At 39.9% G+C, this 23,886-nt stretch overlaps 1 protein-coding gene across 14 annotated transcripts in view; it reads right to left on the bottom strand.

The window, feature by feature from the left end:
* Positions 1-23,886, bottom strand: part of FAM13A (family with sequence similarity 13 member A) — a 358,502-nt gene that overhangs the window by 63,347 nt on the left and 271,269 nt on the right. For 11 of the 14 annotated variants that reach the window (XM_067035492.1, XM_067035487.1, XM_067035493.1 and 8 more), the window contains 2 exons: positions 5,419-5,460; positions 2,398-2,577 (listed from right to left, as the gene is read on the bottom strand). In XM_067035492.1, the coding sequence (XP_066891593.1) occupies positions 2,398-2,577; positions 5,419-5,460 (222 nt within the window). The remainder of the gene's footprint in view (positions 1-2,397; positions 2,578-5,418; positions 5,461-23,886) is intronic. The other 3 variants (XM_067035488.1, XM_067035490.1, XM_067035495.1) reach the window with 1 other exon arrangement.

Here is a 23,886-nt window from a genome sequence, read left to right on the forward strand (position 1 = left end):
TTCTGAGGGTTGTCTTTTCGTCTTGTTTATGGTTTCCTTTGCTGTGCAAAAGCTTTTAAGTTTCATTAGGTCCCGTTTGTTTATTTTTGTTTTTATTTTCATTACTCTAGGCAGTGGATGGAAAAAGATCTCGCTGTGATTTATGTCATAGAGTGTCCTGCCTATGTTTTCCTCTAAGGGTTTTATGGTGTCTGGCCTTACATTTAGGTCTTTAATCCATTAGGAGTTGATTTTTGTGTATGGTGTTAGGGAATGTTCTCATTTCATTCTTTTACAGGTAGCTGTCCAGTTTTCCCAGCACCACTTACTGAGGAGGCTGTCTGTTCTCCACTGTATAGTCTTGCCTCCTTTCTCATAGATTAGGTGACCATAGGTGTGTGGGTTTATCCGCGCAGCCCCTGTTCACTTTTTTTTTTTTTTTTTTTTTTGTGGTACGCGGGCCTCTCACTGTTGTGGCCTCTCCTGTTGCAGAGCACAGGCTCCGGACGCGCAGGCTCAGCGGCCACGGCTCACGGGCTTAGCTGCTCCGCGGCACGTGGGATCTTCCCGGACCGGGGCACGAATCCGTGTCCCCTGCATCAGCAGGCGGATTCTCAACCACTGCGCCACCAGGGAAGCCCCCCCTGTTCACTTTTGACCTTACCCTGCCGTGCTCCTCCCCGGCCCGCCCCAGGGACCCGCCACCACCAGGACCGCTGTCCAGCTTTGTTCCACCACACTCGCTACTGCTTCCAGCCTCTGCTTGCTATTCCTCTGTCCAAACAACGAGGGTGGAAAGCACGATGTCATGACACACTAAGGATTTTAAAAACGCAGTGTTGCTACATACTGCGTGGCAAAAAATGAGGCAGAGGCTAAGAAGAGTGTTAGGTGAATAATTGGTACTTGCTGTAGAACACAATATAGGTGACACAGACTAATTATATACCTAAACACCTTCTATAAAGCTTAGTCAGTAGCTAATTTTAAATGTAAATATGTCCCGTATTATAATTTTCCTATTTTCTGAAGGAAATATTACAGCACCCCCTCCTATCCACCAGCTCTAAGACAAATATTTTTTAAAACGTGCTGCTTATACCACTTGAAAAGTCAGTGGGTTATATTACTGATACTTTTTAATTTCTAAAATTACATTTGTGGGCTTCCCTGGTGGCGCAGTGGTTGAGAATCTGCCTGCTAATGCAGGGGACACGGGTTCGAGCCCTGGTCTGGGAAGATCCCACATGCTGTGGAGCAACTGGGCCCGTGAGCCACAACGACTGAGCCTGTGCGTCTGGAGCCTGTGCTCCGCGACGGGAGAGGCCCGCGCACCGCGATGAAGGGTGGCCCCCACTCACCACAACTAGAGAAAGCCCTCGCACAGAAACAAAGACCCAACGCAGCCAAAAATAAAAATTAAAAAAAATTAAAATAAAGTTTAAAAAAAAATAAAATTACGTTTGTTAATATAGCTCTTAAACATCTTTATAATGTGCAGCATGGAATTATTTATACTATTTATGTTTTGTATTTTCCTTAAGCAAAGAGAAGTTGCTTTTTTTTCCATCAACATTTTGATGTAGATTATGAGTCCAGGTGAAAAGGAACGAGGCAAACTAGGGCTTGGTTTAGTCTTTAACACTTAATAAGAATTTCAAAATAATAACTTTATAGAGACTAAATGCTACAGTAGATAAAACTTTCAGGAAAAATATGGGACTATAGTCTATTATATATAAATTTATTTTCCTTGACAATTTAAATCATGATTATTCAATAAGATGAATGGTAAATTATTCATTTGTATTTTATCAAATCTTTTAATGGAGAATAAAATTTGTTGTAATACTCTTCTTGAAATTCATGCTGAGAGAATGCCTTAAAATTAGTCATTATAATAATAAAGAACTCAAGCATTTCCTCTCTTGTTAGACTTAAGCTCAACCTTTCTTCTACTAAAACATCATCAACTGTCAGAGCATTACAGTAATATTCTGGTATTTAATCAGGTCAAAATAGTAGGGAAATCTGCTGGCTCGTAAGCAAGTCTAATAGCCAACTGAATGTCGTCTAACAAGGAAAAAAACCATCTCTGGACAGGCATGTGGCAATTTTCTCCTCCAGTGGTCCAGGATCCCTCTAAATATTGACAAGATATTCATGAGGAAGCCATGAAATGTATTAAATCAGAGGTGGCTTCCCATAACATACAAAACGTCTAGATGAAAAGGAAATATTTATTCAATCGCTTATGAATTTCCAAATGCTAGCCAAGTTTAGACGGGTCAAAATCAAAACTTAAAATTTTAACCTGAGTACTGAAATGCGAGCGTCTATAACACAGTCACGAATTCGGGTGTATATTTTTAAAAGGAGAAGAGCACATGCCCACAAGAAGTACCAATGCCAACTCACACGTCGCCACCGTGTCTAACTTCATCCTGCTCCTTAGACTGGCGTCGTCGCTGTTTGGTGGATGTGGAGAAAGATGCTGAAGATGTTCCAGATTCTGCGTCCTCTGAACTTTGGCCTCCAGAGCTATTAACATCCAAAAGATGTTGTTCTACAGCTGACCGGATGGTTCTTTCTAAGAGTCTGGTAAAAAAGAATGCAGAGTCAATCCAGCAATGAAACTTATCAATAACTGAGTTTAAAAATATGTCCCCGTACATAGAAAACACACTGGTGGTCGCCAAGGGGGAGGAGGCTGGGGTCAGCAGATGTCAGCTTTTATATAGAGAATGGAGAAACAACAAGGTCCTACTGTAGAGCCCAGGGAACTATATTCAATATCCTATGATAAGCCATCATGGAAAAGAATATAAAAGAAAGAATATATATATATATATGTATAATGGAATCACTTTGCTGTACAGCAGAAATTAACACAACACTGTAAATCAACTATACTTCAATTTTAAAAAGTCCCCGTAATATTGGAAATATCAGCATTTTCCATGGAACAACTACTACAGCTTCATGAGCAAAGACAGTTTGAGGCATTAATCCCCCAATATTTGCACTGTGTATTAAAAACAAAGCTACACAGAACAAATTCCACCAATGTGATAATTGTGTTTTCCATCTTTGTGAGTCCAGGATTACTGAAACACTCACAGCTGCTCTAGAAACAATTATAGGAGGCATTCAGGAAATAAAGATCATTTAATATAAGACGGAATGAGGAAAGACTTTTTTCCTCATAGAATAATAATGGACCTATTCTTACAAAGGTGAGTTTCTTCCAGATTTATACCAGTTCTGCAGAGGAAGACAGTATGATTTACAAAGTAAACTGGCACAAATGATTTTATGATGCCTATTATCTCTTTGGAATCCCTTTAAGATAAAATTATATAGGCAACAATGCTATTAAAAAAGAACACCTGGGGCTTCCCTGGTGGCGCAGTGGTTGAGAATCTGCCTGCTAATGCAGGGGACACGGGTTCGAACCCTGGTCTGGGAAGATCCCACGTGCCGCGGAGCGGCTGGGCCCGTGAGCCACAACTACTGAGCCTGCGCGTCTGGAGCCTGTGCTCCGCGACGGGAGAGGCCGCGATAGTGAGAGGCCTGCGCACCGCGATGAAGAGTGGCCCCCGCTTGCTGCAACTAGAGAAAGCCCTCGCGCAGAAACGAAGACCCAACACAGCCAAAATAAATAAATTAATAAACTCCTACCCCCGACATCTTCTAAAAAAAAGCAAACAAGCTTTAAAAAAAAAAAAAAAAGAACACCTTACCAGAGCAATTACTCCTCATAACAGAATGGTAAAATCTTTCTGAACCTCTATTCAATTAAATTGTAATATATATGATTGAAGCTGTATTCACGCAAACACCCCGATGTATATTACTGGAGATGGAAGGACAGATTTACTTTGTTCAACCTGAAGAAAACAGGTAAGCTCGGGGGCTAAAAAGAGTGCATGATTAGACAGATGAAGCCTCACTTTTAAAGCTATATGGTCTTTCAATGTGTCTAAACCCATTTTTATCACTTTATTATTTAATTCTGAATAAGCAGGCATGAAAAATTCTACATTGACACTCCTCAAAGCATGTTTTCCTTCACTTGGAAAAAGAATCACATCCAAACTCGGCAAATTGTATACATTAAGTATACAACACACTAAGGATGTGTATAGTTTTTTGTGTATACACCTCAAAAAAGCTGTTAAAATTGAAAAAAAACCACATATATACTTTAAAAATGGTCAGATTGAGAAACACATTCAGTTAAATAAAATGAGTTTTGAAAATTTAAGAACTTTAGATTTTCCAAATGTAGTTTTATAATAGACTCATAGTAATTTGATTCAAACTATTTTACAACAATGAACAAGTATGCAATGACTAGGCATTAGAACGTTAATATCTAGAACTCTACATCCCAACGATTTGAGATTACCTTATAGTGGTACCTACGAAAGTGAATAAATTAATAGATACGTACATACCAAAGCCACACCTTTTCCAAATGTTATACAGGACAATTAAGAAGTAAAGGTCATTAGGAAACAGACAAGAACACATCAGTCTTGGTATAATTCTGGAATCTCTTTAAAATTCACCAAGATAAAAGACGTCAAACCTGCCCTCTGAGTGCTTCCCCACATAACAATGAAAGGAAAAAAAAAATCCCAACTCATCCTATTAGGGCCAAATTCATACCTATTAGTGTTCTTTCTAATTCTTTTCTCTTCTCCCTTATCACACATCTTCCCCTCCTCCTCCACCTGACCCCCTGCTCATGGAAGACACTCCAAAAGGCCCACCCAGGTCCCAGCAGTGTCACATGCGTGAAGCAGCAGGAACAGGCAGGGGTGGAGAGCTGCTGTTTAGATTTTAGTCTAAGTGCGGCTGGTCGTCTTCGGAGGAAAAAGACAGGCGATGGACGCGATTAACAGAGCACTGCCCCTGCCCCGTGGAAAAAGGACAAGCTGCCATCACTAGCTTGCCTCTTTTTCTGTGTCCCATCAGACTGCAGAGGCCCCAGAGGCAGGGCACAAGGCTTATTGGACATTTTAGACACCTAACACTACGCTTGGCATATAGCAGGCACTCCACAATGGAGGCTGATTCACACGAACAAAGGAAGAAGTAAAATACACGGTTCCTATTTCCACGTTTAACGGCAAGACGCCTCCCAAAGCCCGCACAGACTGCTTTGCACGGACTGACTGACTGACACGATTTTGACTAAAATAAACAGAAAATCTCGTATGTTCACACAGCTGAGGGGTCTCCAGTCACACACCCACACAGAAGCTCAAACAGGAGCACTTCTTATTTAGTCTTCTCCTCTGAGTGGTTTTAAAAATCATCACTGGTTGCTTATTATATTCATCTTCCAATGCTATACACCATTAGAAAAGCTTGTTTACTGTTTAATACACGAGAGGAGGGGGAAAAAAGCCCCAAATCCGGATCACTTACTCTCCCGTTGCTGACACATTGCTCACTTGGGATACGCGGGCACTGTGGAAAAGAAGCAAAAGAAAGGAAGCCAGGTTAGACAGAGGACCAGAGAGTGCAAATCCAACATGTGAGGGCATCCCGGGCTGAAAGTATTAGCCAGGCCCTGAAGGACCCTCATGTGACATTTAACGATCCACTGACGGATGCTGATTTTCACCTGTCTCTAGATCAGAGATGGCCCTGTGTACATATTCCCAAACAGCTTCTTTTCTCCATGTTAAGATGTCCATGACGGATGGTTTCAAAGGCGACCCCTGAAAACCATCTCTGCCTCTTAGACTACTGCCATGGCCCTAGTCTGGGGTCTTTGAATTTTCCCCCAATGTTAGCACGATTGTTGCCTACTGCTTTCCTGCTACCAACCGCCCCGTGCCCGCTCTCTGCAGCCCAAGTCCGTTCCGTCCTGGCCCACTCCCTCCAGACCTGCAGACAGAAGCATCTTCCTAAAACCGCTCTGGACATGGGGCAGGGGCCGTAGGGGACGGAGAACAAGGGACAAACACGGTTTTCTACACGACTCTCTCTGCCTAAGTTCCTCAAGATGGAAAATACCTCAAGCTCTGTAACATTTCGACGTAACGCCTAATTTATAGCCCTTTTATTGAGCATTTATAAACTTCCTCTAACTTTCCCATTTTCTCCAAAGCCTGAATTCCTTTGAAAGTATTAAAAAGTAGTCAGTAAAAAAAAAAAAAAAAATAGTCCATATAAAACGGATTGGTGAAATGAGAGAACACTATCTGATTAGCACGCTTCAGAACTTAACCCTTTCGCCCCCATTCTACTTTCATATAAGCACAGTGGGGGTCGAGGCTGGCATCTGTTTTTAACCATATCAGTGTGAGTACTTTGTTACTTCCTGCCCCGTAGTGCTTAATTGGCTTCTAAATCAAGATTCAAAAGTATCCATGTTGAAAATGAGACTCAAAAAAAATTAGTGCATGTCAAACTACAGTTTTGCCTAATAGATCTAACACTTCTCCCATTTTTACTTTCTTCTTTGTAGAAGACACGCGAAGAAAATAAAAGCTGTTAATGACCAATGCTGATGGCTGCCTCTCAATCACTCCAAGCATCCTCAATACGCTACAGAATTTCCAGCATGTGAATGTGCTGCTTTGGAATCACCTGTCGAGTTTTTCTTCCACGTACATGTATATGTATACCTCATTCCTTTCCATTTAGAACGTAAGTGCTTCAAGGGATTCTTTCATGACAATACCTACGAATGCCACCAGCGCCATACCCAGCACAGCACTCATTATCCCAGAGGCGATCAACAGACACTCACTCTTCAACCCCAGAGAATTCCTTTAGCTAAAGCTGTAGCTCTTTGTCATGGTCACAAACCACAGCCAAGTCCCAGAAAAACCGCATAAAAGAGTGCTATTGTTCACAAGGGAAACGTATGCGAAGAATCTTCGTTAATAAATGAATGAACAGATAAATAAACCCCAATGCTTCCCGAGACATTGTGCTTCGTATTGTTTACATAGCTTTTCTCATTTACTGTTTACAATAACCCCATGAAGTAGGTACCATTGTTTTCTCTATTTTCAAAGGAAGAGGTTAGAGAGGTTAAGTAACTCACAGTCATAGAGCCAAGAAGTAGATGAGCTGAGATTTGAACGAGGAAAGCTTTAGCTTAGAGTCTAAGCTCCTAATCACTACCCTCGACCCTTTGAATCCATCACTCACTAGAAGCAACACGCACTGGAGTCATCTTCCTATATGGAGGCCTGGACTTAGGTATTTAACTTTGCTTTTAATTACAACCGTTTCTGCCTCACAATACCTGCTATTCACAGAGGTTCCCAGGTTACATAACCAACAATAAATCCTTTGCTGCTCTCTGTCCTTAGCTGGAACAGGCAGTCCCTGCTTTTGATGCTTGTGGCTCTCACCCTGTGTAAATTCAACACTGTATAATTAATTCCTGTGCTGCACGTCTCATGCAATTACACAACCTCGGTTTTGGGAGCAGGGGCCAATTTGAATAATGACTCCGGGAGAACATACAGGCGGGAAAAGAATACAGATCTGCTAGATACTAAAAACATGCCAAAGACATATAAATAGAGTCAGCCAATCAGTCAGCCATGCCATCTCAGAATGAAGAGAGTTATTTCCTCTCTTCCCTTCTATACACTTTTGACCTGAACTTCTTTTTGCTTATTAAAGCGTCCACCGGGGCTTCCCTGGTGGCGCAGTGGTTGAGAGTCCGCCTGCCGATGCAGGGGACGCGGGTTCGTGCCCCGGTCCAGGAGGATCCCACGTGCCGCGGAGCGGCTGGGCCCGTGAGCCGTGGCCGCTGAGCCTGCGCGTCCGGAGCCTGTGCTCCGCAACGGGAGAGGCCACAACAGTGAGAAGCCCGCGTACCGCAAAAATTAATGTCCCTTTTGGGGCGCGGGTGGGCGGTAGGGAGGAGAAGATGAAAAAAGGCGAGGAAGAAAGAGACGCAGAAATGACGACAAATGGGACCAGGTTCTGAGATTCCTAACTCTCTGAGTAAGTGCTTCTGAGTCTCTAAAGTGCATCAGAATCACCCGGGATCTTGTTCACACACAGATTCTGATACCGTAGGTCTAGGTCTAGGAAAGGGGAAGCTGAGACTGTATTTCTAACACATCCCGCAGTGATTCTGATGCTGTTGATTTGTGGAGGACATTCATTAGCAAGGTACCAAATTCTTGCAGCTAAAATTCTTTTAGACTTCAGTGACTCTGATATCACGATTGCTATTTTTAAGTATTCTAAGTTATGAAGGTATGATTTGGAAAACGTATGCTAATTGGAATGAATAAAAGGCAATACATCAAAATTTCCCTCAGAGCTTAAAGAAAAATGACCTGAGCCATCTAAATCAGTCTTAAAGAGCCTTTCTCTGAATGCAAAATAAATGAATAAATCAATAATAAGACTAAGTAATTAAACCATATTGATTTATGTTAATATATTTCTTAGGTCAAATTTATGATAAATTTATATTTTTGTGTTTTTGTAATAGGTTTTTGGAATTTTTGGTATTAGTTAATGTGTCCATACTTCCATGCTTTTAAAATAGAATTTTTCTAAAGGAAGTATTCTTCTTTTTAAAATGCCAAGAAACAATTTATTATAGAGAAAAGAAAAATCTCTCATCCAAAATACAGATATCTGCACAACTCCGCCACAATCAATACACATGAACTATACAAATTCACACCAGTTCATAATTTACCAAACAAACGATGACTAACAAGGTTCACAAGATAGATGGTGGTTTATGGAAAAGACTTTTTTACCCAATTGAGTACAAGGAAAGCTACAAACCAGACCTCCACTTCCTAAACGTAAGAAGTACACTCAGTCTTAGAAAAGTACAAGCTAGCAAACGTACAGAGAGCTGGCCGGCGCTAACACCACACTTGAGACAGGGTCTTTTTAAGGCTCTTTTTCAAAGACTGTTGCCACTGCAGATTCTGGTCACTTGCTACTTTCAGGGCCAAAAACACAATCCAAGGTCTGACCATTTCCCCAGGTCATACTTACCAGTTTGTCTTATGTACATTTATATTTAAGTGCTAGGTAAAAGTCTGGTCATAAAGTTTCCAGCACTACCATGTTTAAAATGTGGGGCTTCCCTGTTGAGCTGCCAAAAAGGGTAACAACTTGAAGTGTCATAGTGCAAATTTTCTCTGCAAGTTCTACTGCAGAGAAAGCTTCTTTGAAATACGGATTTGCGTTACAGGGACTGATGTGAAAATTCAGGCGTCATGTCTGGGAGAAACTGAAACCACCCTAGGACTTCACTCCCTTGCAAATAAGGTGATCATTTACTTGAACTCACAGGCTATTAAATCATTGAAAGGTACTGTCCAAACTGTGGCACTGTCACTTAAACATTTTTTTTTACCACTCCCATCTTGTGCCGGATCTGCACAGCTGTGACATGGTTTAAATTCCATAATCCATCCCCCAAGAGGCGCCCACCCAAAGCAAGGATAAAATGTATCCATCCATTGTAAGATGATGCATCCATAGACTGTGTCTTAACCTCATACAGTCATTCCATTGTCGCGGTTGGAAGGGCTTGTTCTGTGCAAGAGAAGTTCCTCCTTAACAGCTGATTCCGGCGTCTACCGTTTGCACGCCGCTACTGTTCTGGGTGCTTCCTCCTGCTGGTGAGGCTTCGTACAGCACCCAGGCGGAGCCAACCTCCCCAATTCTGTAGGACACTTCGGAAGGGTCAACCCAGAGTGTGAGCTCACTTGGGAGAAGCCGGAACAGCGCCCGACCGCTCAGGCCAATCCGCCGCGCTGCCTGTCCCACGAGAGGATCCGTTTCATGGTTGATGCTAATACGACGGTAACCCGATCCCTGGCAGGGCTTTTCTGGGAACCTCTGCCAGCAACTCCTGCGGGCTCTGGCGGAAGGGCTGCAGCTGTCGCTCGCTCGCGAGCCCCTTGATGCGGAGGAAGCTGGAGATGAGGACCTCACTGGCGGTCATGGCGCCTATCGCGGGGTCGGCCCGGGTGTAGAGCGCATGCGCCGGGTCGGCCCGGGCTCCCTCACAGGTCAGGGGCCTGAGAGGGCGGGAGGGGCGGACGGCTACGCGTTTTCTCCTTTCTGTATAGTAAAAAGGCTATTTTCGAGACAGAAGGTGGCCAGAGAGAGGAAGAGACGAGCGACCGCGGCCTGGTCACAGCGCCCGGACCTCCCAGGCCGCCGCCACCTCCGGCCCTGCAGCCTCCGAAGCTCCCAAGAGTAGCATTCCAGCTCCGAGGGGCCTAAAGGAAGTATTCGGAAAAGAGAACGCTTCGCGTTGGAAGCAGAAAAGTGAAGTTCTGGTCTTGGCTCTGCAGTTAATGAGCTGCAGTCACAGTCAGGTTGTTGGTTAGCTTGGCTGCTTTCTTCATACAGACAATGAAAGCCTGGTTCATGATCTCTGTGATTTTCTTTTAGCTCTAAACGTTTATGACTGTCTCGGTTTCAAGTTCATTGCCCTAAAGTTTAAATCATTACACAAGGTTATAACTGCATATTTAGTTTTATGACAGTGTCAGTCATAGTTAGGGTTTATCAGATACCAAAATGGCTTTGGTCAGGTATCCAATCACCTCCATAGTTCCTGTGGGAACTATGTGCTTAACAATTCATCAAAACCAAGATTTCTTTCTTTCTTTTTCTTAATACAGGGTTGCTCTGGGAGAGTTGTTTTTTATAAACTTTTATTTATTTATGGCTGTGTTGGGTCTTCGTTTCCGTGCGAGGGCTTTCTCTAGTTGCGGCAAGCGGGGGCCACTCTTCATCGCGGTGCGCGGGCCTCTCACTCTCGCGGCCTCTCTTGTTGCGCAGCACAGGCTCCGGACGCGCAGGCTCAGTACTTGCGGCGCACGGGCCCAGTTGCTCCGTGGCAATGTGGGATCTTCCCAGACCAGGGCTCGAACCCATGTCCCCTGCATTGGCAGGTGGATTCTCAACCACTGCGCCACCAGGGAAGCCCCCAAGATTTCTAAGAATATTGAATGTCAGAAATAGGGCCTGCTTCCGTTGCTATAATCGGCTCATGGAGATAAAGTCAAGACACTAACAAAAAGACAATAAGCAAACACGCTAAAGTGAAAGATAATGATTTTCTTCATCTACACGTAGCTTGTTTTCTATCCCCTGCAGAGAACTAAGAATAATGAATATTTTTTCAGAGCACTTGACTGATTTGCTAAGAAAATCTCTTACTTATGCGGTGTAAACACCTGAATATGGAAGAATTCATTTCCTAATATTGATAAAGCAAGTATTCAAAACTAAAATAAATAAGCAGACTCAGCATTATGGCCAATTTCGTTACCCAAGGCTACTTAAGTGATGATGCAAACGAACGTTCTCCTGGTGCAGTCATTCAAAACAGATTCATTCTAAGCCTACTCTGAAATATATTCTATGACATAGTTAAATATATTTAGTCTTTATTTCTATTAGCAAAACATTTCCATAAAGTCACGCTCAGCAATATTAGTCTATAAAATCTGCATGTGATAAGATGCATAGAATGCCTGTTGACAAGTGATTCTCTTATTAGATCTCTTGATTTGAAATAAAGAAATCTTTCAAATCTACTGAAACCAGACATCTCGAAGAACGATGTGTTTGTTCTCTTTTTTCTGTCTGTTCTCTTACTTCAGTATATTCGCTTTTCAGTGGTGTATAAAATGCTGCCCGTAAAATATTGTTTTAGTAGGAACCATTAGGTCTAACAGAATTATCCTTTTTCTCTAGAAGATATTTACATTCAATTTTTTTAATGAGTAAGAATTTAAAAGACAATTATGTCTTTTAAATTACAAATTAAATTACAATTATCCTCAGGATGAGGATCCAGTAACTAATCATCAAACCAGAATGAAACTCTTAATTTGTCTGTTTAACAGAATATGGTATTTTTAGTATCATCGTAAAATACTAAAAGTTGATACACAGTGTCAACATTATAAGATGACTGCACCACTATTTCCTTGTAACTGTATAATGAATTTGTAAGTTAAAACATTTTCATGATTTTAGTTCAATTCTCTACAGTGCCATAAAACAAATACACTCAGTCCTCAGTATTTATTCACTTTGCTTTAACTTTTAGTTATGATTATCACATGCAGAAATTTTAGGGAGCATTTATAGGTATTTAGATTTTGACAGAAAATATTTATCCCCACATATTTTTATTGAAACTCACAAATACTATTCCTTCAAGTATTAGGACTGATTTGACGAAACGAATTATTCTTCATTCTTATATCTTGATACGGTATTAAATATTTTCTAACAAATTAAACTGAGCCCATCAAAATGTCAAAATACATTTTGTACAGCTTCTTTTGGGCCCTAATTATGGGAGTTATTAGTTTCATATATTTAGAATGTTTTGCATAAAAAGAAATTCAGAGGTTTATTTTAGTTTTTAGACTAAAGGTCTTTATAAAGCAAAATTAAGAAATGAAATGGAGGGGTGACTATATATACTATACCCATTTATAGATGAGGAAACTGAGGTTCCGAGAGGTTTAGTATCTCACTCAAGTTTACACAGCTCTGATTCCATCTCATGTAATCTGGCTTCAGATATGTCCTTAATAAAAACATAATCCTTATTCTCAAATAATGCTGCTATTCACATAAATCTTTAGCTACACATCTATTTCTTTTCTTAGAATTAGAACAGATTATTAAAAGTACTTTTTGCAGTCACATGGAAATTTCTTCTCAAAATTTATGCTTTCCAGAAAACCTTTTATTTCATCTAGGTTTTCATGTTTATTAGCATAAAATTGCATGAAGTATTCTATAACCTTTTAAAAACTACTATATCCCTCACAGCAAACTTCACTTCTGATTATTAGTATTGTCCCTTTTTTTTTCCTTAAGTTTACCAGAGGTTTTCTTTTTTATTATTTTCATTTTTACTCTCAAAGAATGAGTTCCTGGATTTAAACATGAGTTCTGCTATTTTTATGTTTTCTTTTATTATTATTGAATCCTTTCGGGTTTCCAAGAAGTTGCTTTTCTTCCTTTTTATAACTTCTTATTCTGAATGTGTGGCTTGTTTACTTTCAATCTTTTTAAGAAGGTGAAGTTACCTCTTAAAAAGAGCTTAGATTGGGCTTCCCTGGTGGTGCAGTGGTTGAGAGTCCGCCTGCCAATGCAGGGGACACGGGTTTGTGCCCCGGTCTGGGAAGATCCCACATGCTGTGGAGCGGCTGGGCTCGTAAGCCATGGCCGCTGAGGCTGCACATCCAGAGCCTGTGCCCCGCAACGGGAGAGGCCACAGTAGTGAGAGGCCCGCGTACCGCAAAAAAAAAAAAAAAGAGCTTAGATCTCATTCCACAAATTTTGATATGTACTTTTCCTCTTTTTCTTCCAAATAGTCTGTTTTTATTTCCTATTTGAATTTCTTCCTCCCTTTAGGAGAGTTTTCTTTGGTTGATTGGAAATTTTTTGTTATTAATTACACTGTGGTTAGAAGACAAGACTTAATATTTCTACTCTTCAAGAACTTTTAGAGATAGCTGAGTAATCTTTTAGAAGGTAGCAGGAATGCTTAAGCCCTATTTGTAGGTTGTAAAGTTTAGTGTATGTGATGCTCCTATATTTTAAATCTTATTAATTTTATTAAATTCTCAGCGCTATTTATTTTATAATTTTTTTGTTATAGACATATTGTGGTATATATAAGTTCTATACTTCAAATGTGTTTGTATGTTTATCCTTATTAACCTAAGGGTTTAAATTTATATGATTTGATACAATGCTAGTTTATACAAACTTATTATTTTAACCTTTATATTTTTAGTATGGATTTTACCCAATAAAGTAAGTCTAGGTTTGTCCTGTTTAATGGATTTGGCTTTAAACTCTAGTTGTTCTGGTATTGATATTGCTATCTCTGCTTTCTCTTTTTGTTCATATTTATCAGAGATAAATCCTATATTATTAACCTTTCTGTGCTATTTTGTTTTAGGCATAGCTCTTTTGAGCAAAACATATTTCAAGCAGTCATTTTTTAAAAAGTATTTTTAGCTTTTATCAAAGAATTTAATCCATTTACACTTATTGTCATAGCTGATACATTTGTTCTAGTTTTATGATTTTGCTTTATGTTTTATAATTTTGGAGCTTCCTTTTCCTTTGATTTCTGTCTTTGCTCTTACCTTCTAAGGTGATTTGCGATATAGGAATCCTATGCACAATTCTACTAGTTGTTGTCTCTCCAACCCATACATCTGTAACTATTAAAACTGAAACAAAAACCCAAAAAACAAACCACCAAAAAAACCCCCTGAAATGCTTGATGCCTGCTTCTACTCTTCTACCTTCCATGCAAGATAAGAAATTTAGAATTTCATTACTTTCTTTGGCTCTCCACTAATAATTATAATCAGGTTTCTACTTCTTAATTAAAAAAATATTTTGGGGGATTCGCTTCTCAATTAGCTGGGTATATATTAACACTGATTTCTACTTCTATTTCTATTAGTATGGTTTCCTCCTTAGAATCATAATTTTCAGGTTGGCTTTCTCATCTCTGACTTTCATATCTAACATTATTTCTCTCACAGCTTTTTCTTTACCCTTTTCATTTTGGAGGAGCTTCTCAAGTTTCTCTCTCATCATGTACTTGATTTATTTTAAATACTTTCTGCTCTTTACTGCTTTCCAAAGTTTAAAAAATCTCTGCAAATACGTTTCTAGGCTTCTCTTTCCCTCATTTCAGTTGTTCTTGTGTGTCTCTAGCCTTTTAATTCTCAACTTATTCTCTCCTTACAGGTTCCTACTCATACTTCAAAGAGGTTGGTTATGTCCTTGAGCATTTTTGGAGAATTAGCACATATTACTTCTCAAGTTTTCCTCTGAATCATACAAAAAACAGTTTTCTGAAATCTGTTTCTACTCTGAGTCCTCAGAGCAAGTCATCCTTTCCCCTAATTTTTCTTTATAGGTCCCAAATAGTTCTTTGTGTTTAGGGATTCGTATGGGGGAACAATCAATTCAGGCGGAGCCATTATCAAAAACCTGGCTGGGTATATTGTTCTGAGTTTATTTCGTTGTTGCTTGGTCACAGGCAGATGCCCCCTCTTGGATTTAGACTTTAAAAGCCAGGATACGACTCTGCCCTTGAACAATCTACAGTGCATACTTGAGTGGACTTGCTGTTTAGTCCAATTTATGATTAAGCTGGAGAATCAGAAACAAATTTGTAGTTTGTCTTTGTGCAGTGTATACTTGAAAGCATGCATTAAATCCAATAATCTTTCTGCCTTTATCCCTTTCTCAGATGCCTTTGTTAGGTAACTGAGCATCCCAGGGGGATACCTCCTCCTCTCCACTGTTTTCTGTACTTAATGTTCTAGTCTATAAATGGGAGGTGAAAAAGAATACACAACTCAGCTCTGGATGGTTCAGAAAATAAGTTTCTGCTCAGTTGGGGGAATGTCACTTGCTTTTCTGGTCAGTGCAGTAGACACTGGAAGGAATCCAAGTCAGTTTTTTTTGCCTTCCTTCTCTCTTTGTGGTCACTATGTTGTTTAAATGGTGAAACATGAAGCCTGCAAGGCGAAAATATGTTTCTCAGTTCATCTCCATTGACGATGCTGCCTTTGACTTACAGTTTTCTTCTTTTTTTAAAAAAAAATAAATTTATTTATTTATTTACTTTTGGCTGTGTTGAGTCTTTGTTGCTGTGCACAGGCTTTTCTCTAGTTGCAGCGAGCGGGGGCTACTCTTCGTTGCAGTGCGTGGACTTCTCATGTTGTGGCTTCTCTTGTTGCGGAGCACAGGCTCTAGGCATGTGGGCTTCAGTAGTTGTGGCACATGGGCTCAGTAGTTGTGGCTCGCAGGCTCTAGAGCACAGCCTCAGTAGTTGTGGCACACGGGCTTAGCTGCTCCGTGGCATGTGGGATCTTTCTGGCCCAGGGCTCGAACCTGTGTCCCCTGCATTGGCAGGTGGACTCTTAACCACTGTGCCACCAGGGAAGCCCCTACAGTTTTCTTCATCATTGTTATAAAATTGTCTCTAGTTTTTGTCTTTTACATCATCATTAGAATTTAAATGGGAAGCTGGGAGTAGTTATATCAGACAAAGCTAGTCTGCTTTTAACCTAGAGGTTTACATTTTATTAAAATCTTAAGTTCTTATAAACAGAAGTCTACAGGGAGGCAGGGAGAATGAAAAATGAAGCAGTAAGAGATCTAGACAGAATGGCTACAAAGGCATCATTTTCTACAAGTAAATTTTTCCTTTGCTTTTTCATGCTGAGGGAAGATATGAAGAGAAGCATAAAAATATAAAAATTTATATAATTTATCTTTGTTTCTCAGTATAGCCTAAATATATGTTTAATATTTTAATTAACATTGATAGAATTAAACTCAGAATCTGTACTTCTCTCTTACTATGGAAAAAATATAACTAATGATTCTCAGATGTCAAGAACTCAATATTGAATCCCTAAAGAATGGTATGATAAACAGTAGTAAAGTTTATAACCATTCTTCAGTATAAAATAATTACACTGTTGGTCTGGTTCAGTGATTTTCAGCCAAGGGTGTGCATCACATTATGACACTTTCCCTCAAACTTTTTTATTGTGGTAAAATACACATAATATAAAATTTACAATCTTAACCATTTTTAAGTGTACATCCAGTAGCATTAAGTACATTCACATTATTGTGCAGCCCTCACCATCATTCATCTCTAGAACTCTTTTCATCTTGTGAAACTGAAATTCCTATTCTTAAACAATAACTCCTGAATCTCCCCTTTCCCCCAGCCCCTGGCAACCACCCTTCTATTGTATGTCCCTATGAATTTGACTACATTAGGTACTTCATATAAGTGGAATCTTACAGTATTTGTCTTTTTGTTATTGGCTTATTTCACTTAGTATAAATGTCCTCAAGGTTCATCCATGTTGTGTATGTGTTAAAAGTTCTTTCCTTTTTAAAGATGGAATCATACTCCACTGTATAGTCTGCATTTTGTTTATCCATTCATCCGTTGATGAACATTTGGGTTGCTTCCATCTTTTGGCTATTGTGAATAATGCTATTATGACCATGGGTGCACAAACATCTCTTTGGGACCCTACTTCCAATTCTTTTGAGTATATACCCAGAAATGGAACTCCTGGATCATACAGTAGTTCGAAGTTTAATTTTTTGAGGAACCACCTTTACTAACTTTGCTAGTGGCTGCAACATTTTACATTTCAGCCAGGAAAGCACAAGTGATTCAATTTCTTGTCATCTTTACCAGTACTTGTTATTATTATGATTATTATCATAGTAGTCATCCTACTGGGTATGAGGTAGTATCTCATCGTAGTTTTGATTTGTATATCCCTGATGATTAGTGATGTGGAGCATCTTTTCATGTGCTTATTGGCCATCTGTATATGTTCTCTGGAGAAATGCCAATTCAAGTCTTTTGCCCATTTAAAAAATTGTGTTGTATTTGTTTTTTGTTGAGTTTTAGGAGTTCTCTATCTGTTTTAGATATTAATCCCTTATCAGATATTATGATTTGCAAATATTTCCCCCCATTTTGTGAGTTGCCTTTTTCTTCTCTTGATAGTGTTATTTTTTTGATCACAAAATTTTTTAAAATTTAAAGAAGTCCAATTTATCTATTTTTTTCCTTTTGTTTCCTGTGCCTTTGGTGTCACACCTAGGAAATCATTGCCAAATCCAATGTCATGGAGTTTTTGCCCAATGTTTTCTTCTAAGAATTCTGTAGTTTTAACTCTTATATGTAGATCTTTGATCTATTGTGAGTTAATTTTTGTATATGGTGTTAGGTAAGGGTTCATTAGGTAAGGGGTCAACTTCATGCTTCTGCATGTGTATATCCGGTTTTCCCAGCACTACTTGTTGAAAAGACTGTTCTGTGACACTTTTTGAAAATATGGACACCCAGCCCACTTGAGACTCAGAAGCTTGGCCAGTGAGACCCAGGCATCTTTAATGAGCTCCATATACTTCATACCATTAAGATAGTATTATCAAAAAAATAGAAAAATAACAAATGTTGACAAGTATGTAGAAAAACAGAACTCTTGTGCATTACTAGTGGAAATGTACTTAAAAATGTTTAAGGTGGTAAATTTTATATTATGTGTATTTTATTGCAATTGAAAAATAATTTAAAGCTGTTTAAATGGCAAATTTTATTTTATTTATATATTACCACCAAGAAAAAAAGAAAAAAGGGCTCCATAAGCAGAGGTGATGTACCTCCTCAGTTTAGAAATACTGTTGTAATCAAAAAGGACAAGGTAAAAACGATTTAAATATATAGTTATCTGTGTCTAAAGACACCCAAAATATCTAGCTGACTTCATCATCTTGGGGGGAAAAAATCAAGTAGATAATCAAATAAACAGCCTGCTTATTTGTTCTACTTTTTAGTTAGTAGCCTGAAACAGGCTTATAAACAAACACGATGGGTGGTATGATACACTTCTCCAAACTATCCCATCTGATACTAAGAGCTTTTTACCTCAAAACGATAATTTAGAAAACATACATTATGCTTAAGGAGAAAAATAAACTATTAAAAATTTAATAATACTACCCCCCACCAAATAACAAACAGAAATTCTAGCACAAGTTGTTTGGAAAGGTAATCCCCAAAAAGCTATCTAAAGATGAGTTAGAAATAATTTTTCTACGTATCAAGTTAAGAGTGGTATGATATAATTTCCAGATCCCATCTAGTATCTCTATAAATCTGAATTTATCGAAAGCTAAATTTTTTCTTCAACATAAATTCTGCAGTTAAGACTTTCATAAAATTGATGCTTCCTGGAGTCTAAGAATAAAAAGTTAATAAAATCCTAAAGAATGAGTTTGTGTGCCAAACAGCTAATTTAGAAATAAATCTAATTGATGTTCCTGATTCAGGAAGAGTAGAAAACATATGAGGGGGTGGGAGCGAGGTCTAAGAGGGAGGTATACATATAGCTGATTCACTTCATCGTACAGCAGAAACTAACACAATATTGTAAAGCAATTATACTCCAATTAAAAAAAGAAGAAAACATATGAAATACTGAAACTGACCCTAAGCGATTCCAAATCTGCTAAAATAGTAATTTAGCTTCAATTTGCATGATGAGTATTAAAACTTGGGCTGAAGTTGATAAAGACTTAATTTCAAGGTTTCAGTGAAGCACAAAATGAGAAGGGGAAAACAAGAGGATCAGTGCAGATGCTAGAAGACAAGTGTTGGGTAAGGAATGAGACACTACTCAGAGGCCAGGTGAGTTGTTTAGAGCCCAGTGAATAAAACTGCTTATAGGTATGCAGTCCCTGAAGCACATATTCAGGATTTTCATGAAGCACAGGCAAAGACAGGTGCTAGGTGTATGTAAAATGTAGGTATTCGTAAAGAAGGAATTCATGGGTCTAAGTCAGATGGGATAGGATGAGGACAGGACCTGACCCTGGCCATACGGAAGGTGAAGGTAGTGTGGGGAGACAGGAGCAGGTAGAGATGAGGAGGGATACAAAGTGGAGATCAAGAACCTCACTCCCCGTGTGGAGATCAAGAACCCTACTCCCCGTGTGGAGATCAAGAACCCTACTCCCCGTGTGGAGATCAAGAACCCTACTCCCCGTGTGGAGATCAAGAACCCTACGCCCCGTGTGGAGATCAAGAACCCTACTCCCCGTGTGGAGATCAAGAACCCTACGCCCCGTGTGGAGATCAAGAACCCTACTCCCCGTGTGGAGATCAAGAACCCTACTCCCCGTGTGGAGATCAAGAACCCTACTCCCCGTGCGGAGATCAAGAACCCTACGCCCCGTGTGGAGATCAAGAACCCTACTCCCCGTGTGGAGATCAAGAACCCTACTCCCCGTGCGGAGATCAAGAACCCTACTCCCCGTGCGGAGATCAAGAACCCTACTCCCCGTGCGGAGATCAAGAACCCTACGCCCCGTGTGGAGATCAAGAACCCTACTCCCCGTGTGGAGATCAAGAACCCTACGCCCCGTGTGGAGATCAAGAACCCTACTCCCCGTGTGGAGATCAAGAACCCTACTCCCCGTGGAAATAACCGCAGAAATCAAAACCTGGGCTGGGCACTGCTGAAGACTTAGATAAATAGAAGGAGAAGTAGCAACAGGCCCCAACCAGATCTGACTGGACGCCACCAAGAGAATTCAGACAAGAGGCTGCATGTGGCCCAGAAGAACACCTACTGCCGCTTTCACTCTAATCTGAGCAATTGAGGTAGGGGCTCCTTTTCTGGGATCCCAGCCTAGACTGGGAAAGAGGCCAGGGTGTGGGCATCTTTGCCAGGCACGTTCTGCACCCTTAGCGTGCAGGTTCGTGTTTATCTGTGGCAATCTCACTAAGGGTTTGGTATAACCGGTCCTTCCCTTTCATTCCCTTAAGCACTTCAACAGGGCGGGTAATCTCTCACGAGCATCTGGGGAGCAATGACACCTACTGTTTGAGCTCCTGTAGCTGCAATCAACTTGCCACGTGGGATGGTGGCAGGTGTAGATTTGTAGCTACTGTTTCTTTCCTTTGCAAAAAAGGACAAATGGCTCTATGGTGAATTAGGTTCGGTTGGAGAAGCACCGGAATGAAAGAAGACAGAGCTCTTATCCCAGAAGACTATTCATCTAGAATGAGAACAGCTGAGTGCATGTCTATTTATAGGAGGGCTACCTTACTACGGAAAGGCCTGAAGGCAGTGGAAACGTACAGCAGACGGACAAGTGGTTCGGCCGCAGACGTTAGAATAGCAAATCACAGAAACCGCAACTCTACAGGGTGAACGGTGGAGCAAGGTAATGACAGAGATGGCCCCTCTCGGTCTCTGTCGCTGTCCTCGGTCTCTGCTCTCTGTTCCTCTCTCCCTACCCCAGGCCACAGGAAGGTCCTGGAACGTCCGCCAGTGCACTGCAGCCTCTCGGCATGCACGCCATCTCTACTCCAGACGCAGACCCTCTCTTGCTGTTATAAATAATGCACCTTGTCTCCACTGCAATTGCTGGATGCCTGTCTGATCTACTGTATCTGAGTTCCTTTACAGAGCAGCTAGTCTCCTTCCTCTGAAATGGGAGGCCTGCTTTGCCCTCATCTTCTCTCTGTTTTGATTCGGTCTACCTGAAGACCGCCCACTCCCAAACTTGCAGCCACTGAGATTTGCCGTTCTACCTTATGTCGGACCTCTCAGAATAAACCACAAAACAGAATACCCCTCCCTTAAATACCCCATCCCCTCTGCCTGGCTGCTTGTGGCTGTATCCACTTCTGGTGAATACCCACCTCCGATGTGTCGCATCTCTTGATTGGGCCTTTCCTCCCCTGAGAAACCTGACCAATTAACACTGTCAATACATAATATTTAGTATTCAATATCCTTAGCCAGGGAAGATACCATTTTGCCACTACCAATCATTTTTTACTTTTCAAAGGCACAGAAACAATTATTTTGGATTTCAAGGAGCCAATGTAGTTTTTCATCATGTTAATAAATCATTGGGAAATTCATTAGTCATGTAATGACTCCCCTTTTCTAACACTGCAGCAAAGGAATTGTAATAAAGTTGGAGGGAGAGGAAGAGAAGACAAGGACCTTACAAAAATTTATTTTAAATGTTTAAGCACTCATTTGCTCTCACTAGAGGTAGTGCAGAAAAGAAAAGCAGCGCACTGGTTTATAAATTAAATGATCAGTGGACACGTTTCTGTTTCTAGTGCCAAAATCTAGAACTTAGTCATAATTAACAATCATGTTTTCCTTTTTCTACCTGAATTCTGTACGCTAGAGTAACTCAAGAAAAGTCAATCTCAAACCAGCCACGCAAATAATTAAAAAAAAAAAACAGTTCATGTTTTATCAATATTCTCCCTATTTCATGTCAAGTGGATAAGAAACAAAGCTAAATTAACTTGTACCAACCTAATTCTTACATAATTTTTAAGATGATCATGTAATGTTATTCAGAAAAAGAAACACTTGAAATTTTTAATTTCAGGCCAAATAATTACAAGTTTTGCCTTTATGAAATATCTCCACTTAGTTTAAATTCCCCTCACATGAAAAGAATGCCTGCTGGTAACTTTTCCTTTTTCTGCAACTTTACCTCCACTGTAATGTGGGCTGGTATGCACATGCATTTTCTCCCTTACTTTGATCATATTTTAGTTTTTATGACTCTTAACACCGAAAGGTCAAATAGCTTCTATCGAGAGCTCAGTAAATATACTAATTTCCTTTACATTTTTTTGCTTTCATTTTGGAAGTACAGCATTTCTTTTTTCAAGACTACAGAATTACTCTAGATAATTACAAAATTTACACTCTAAAACACAATTATGTGTATTTGAGGACTTACAACTTATAAGTCTATTTTCCCCATCTGCTTTTTAAAACGGTAGTAAAAAAAAATAAAAATTCAATACTATGTAAAACATAGATTGATGCTACCCAGAGTAATAAAACTAAGACATTCAGAGAACAGTTTTCATTAGTTGTCATGATCTGGTGCTGGAGTCTTCTGTACTGTGTAAAACTTAATTTCCATTAATATATGATAATCATTCGTTTGATATTACTGTGTGTATTTATATAATGAATACTAGTATCACTGTGTACCCAGCAAGAACATCCGCGTGGGTTTACAGTAATCGCACAGTCAAGACAGCCGATGAACCAGAATGTGCTGATTCGGTCGGCAGGAAACCAGGAGGAATCAAACGGGCCACCATGTCGTCTCAAACTGAAACCTCAGACGCTCTCTGCCTGGCCACAAAGTGATTACGCAACAAGTCGCCGAAGGGCAGAGCACTTACTGCAAACCAGTTACTTGGCCAAGCCTGACGCCCTATGACACATTTCGGAACTGTGGTGGTTGAAAGTCTAAATCTAACACTGAGACTATTGCAGCAAATCAGACTCAAAAACAAGCAAAATATTTATGTGATACCCTGACACTGCTTTTTTTTTTTTAACATCTTCATTGGAGTATAATTGCTTTACAATGGTGTGTTAGTTTCTGCTTTATAACAAAGTGAATCAGCTATACATATACATATATCCCCATATCCTCTCTCTCTTACGTATCCCACCCCTCTAGGTGGTCACAAAGCACCGAGCTGATCTCCCTGTGCTATGCGGCTGCTTCCCACCAGCTATCTGTTTTACATCTGGTAGTGTATATATGTCCATGCTACTCTCTCACTTCGTCCCAGCTTACCCTTCCCCCTCCCCATGTCCTCAAGTCCATGCTCTAGTAGGTCTGTGTCTTTACTCCTGTCCCGCCCCTAGGTTCTTCATGACCATTTTTTTTTTTTTTTTAGATTCCATATATATGCGTTAGCATACGGTATTTGTTTTTCTCTTTCTGACTTACTTCACTCTGTATGACAGACTCTAGGTCCATCCACCTCACTACAAATAACTCAATTTCAAAAAAGAAATTTCATTTCTTTTTATTTCTTTTATGGCTGACTAATATTCTATTGTATATATGTGCCACATCTTCTTTATCCATTCGTCTGTCGATGGACACTTAGGTTGCTTCCATGTCCTGGCTATTGCAAATAGAGCTGCAATGAACATTGTGGTACATGATTCTTTTTGAATTATGGTTTTCTCAGGGTATATGCCCAGTAGTGGGATTGCTGGGTTGTTTGGTAATTCTATTTGTAGTTTTTTAAGGAACCTCCATACTGTTCTCTACAGTGGCTGTATCAATTTACATTCCCACCAACAGTGCAAGAGGGTTCCCTTTTCTCCACACCTGACACTGCTTTTTAAAAAGTAGAATTCAAAATTGAGGAAAGTTTAAAAGAAAAACAAAAAAAACCTTCAGCAATTTAAACTTGAATTTATATGGTCATATTACTTTCAAATATAGTTTCTAAGCCTC

This window comes from Kogia breviceps, chromosome 6 (assembly GCF_026419965.1).
Source record: "Kogia breviceps isolate mKogBre1 chromosome 6, mKogBre1 haplotype 1, whole genome shotgun sequence".
Lineage (NCBI taxonomy): Eukaryota > Metazoa > Chordata > Mammalia > Artiodactyla > Physeteridae > Kogia > Kogia breviceps.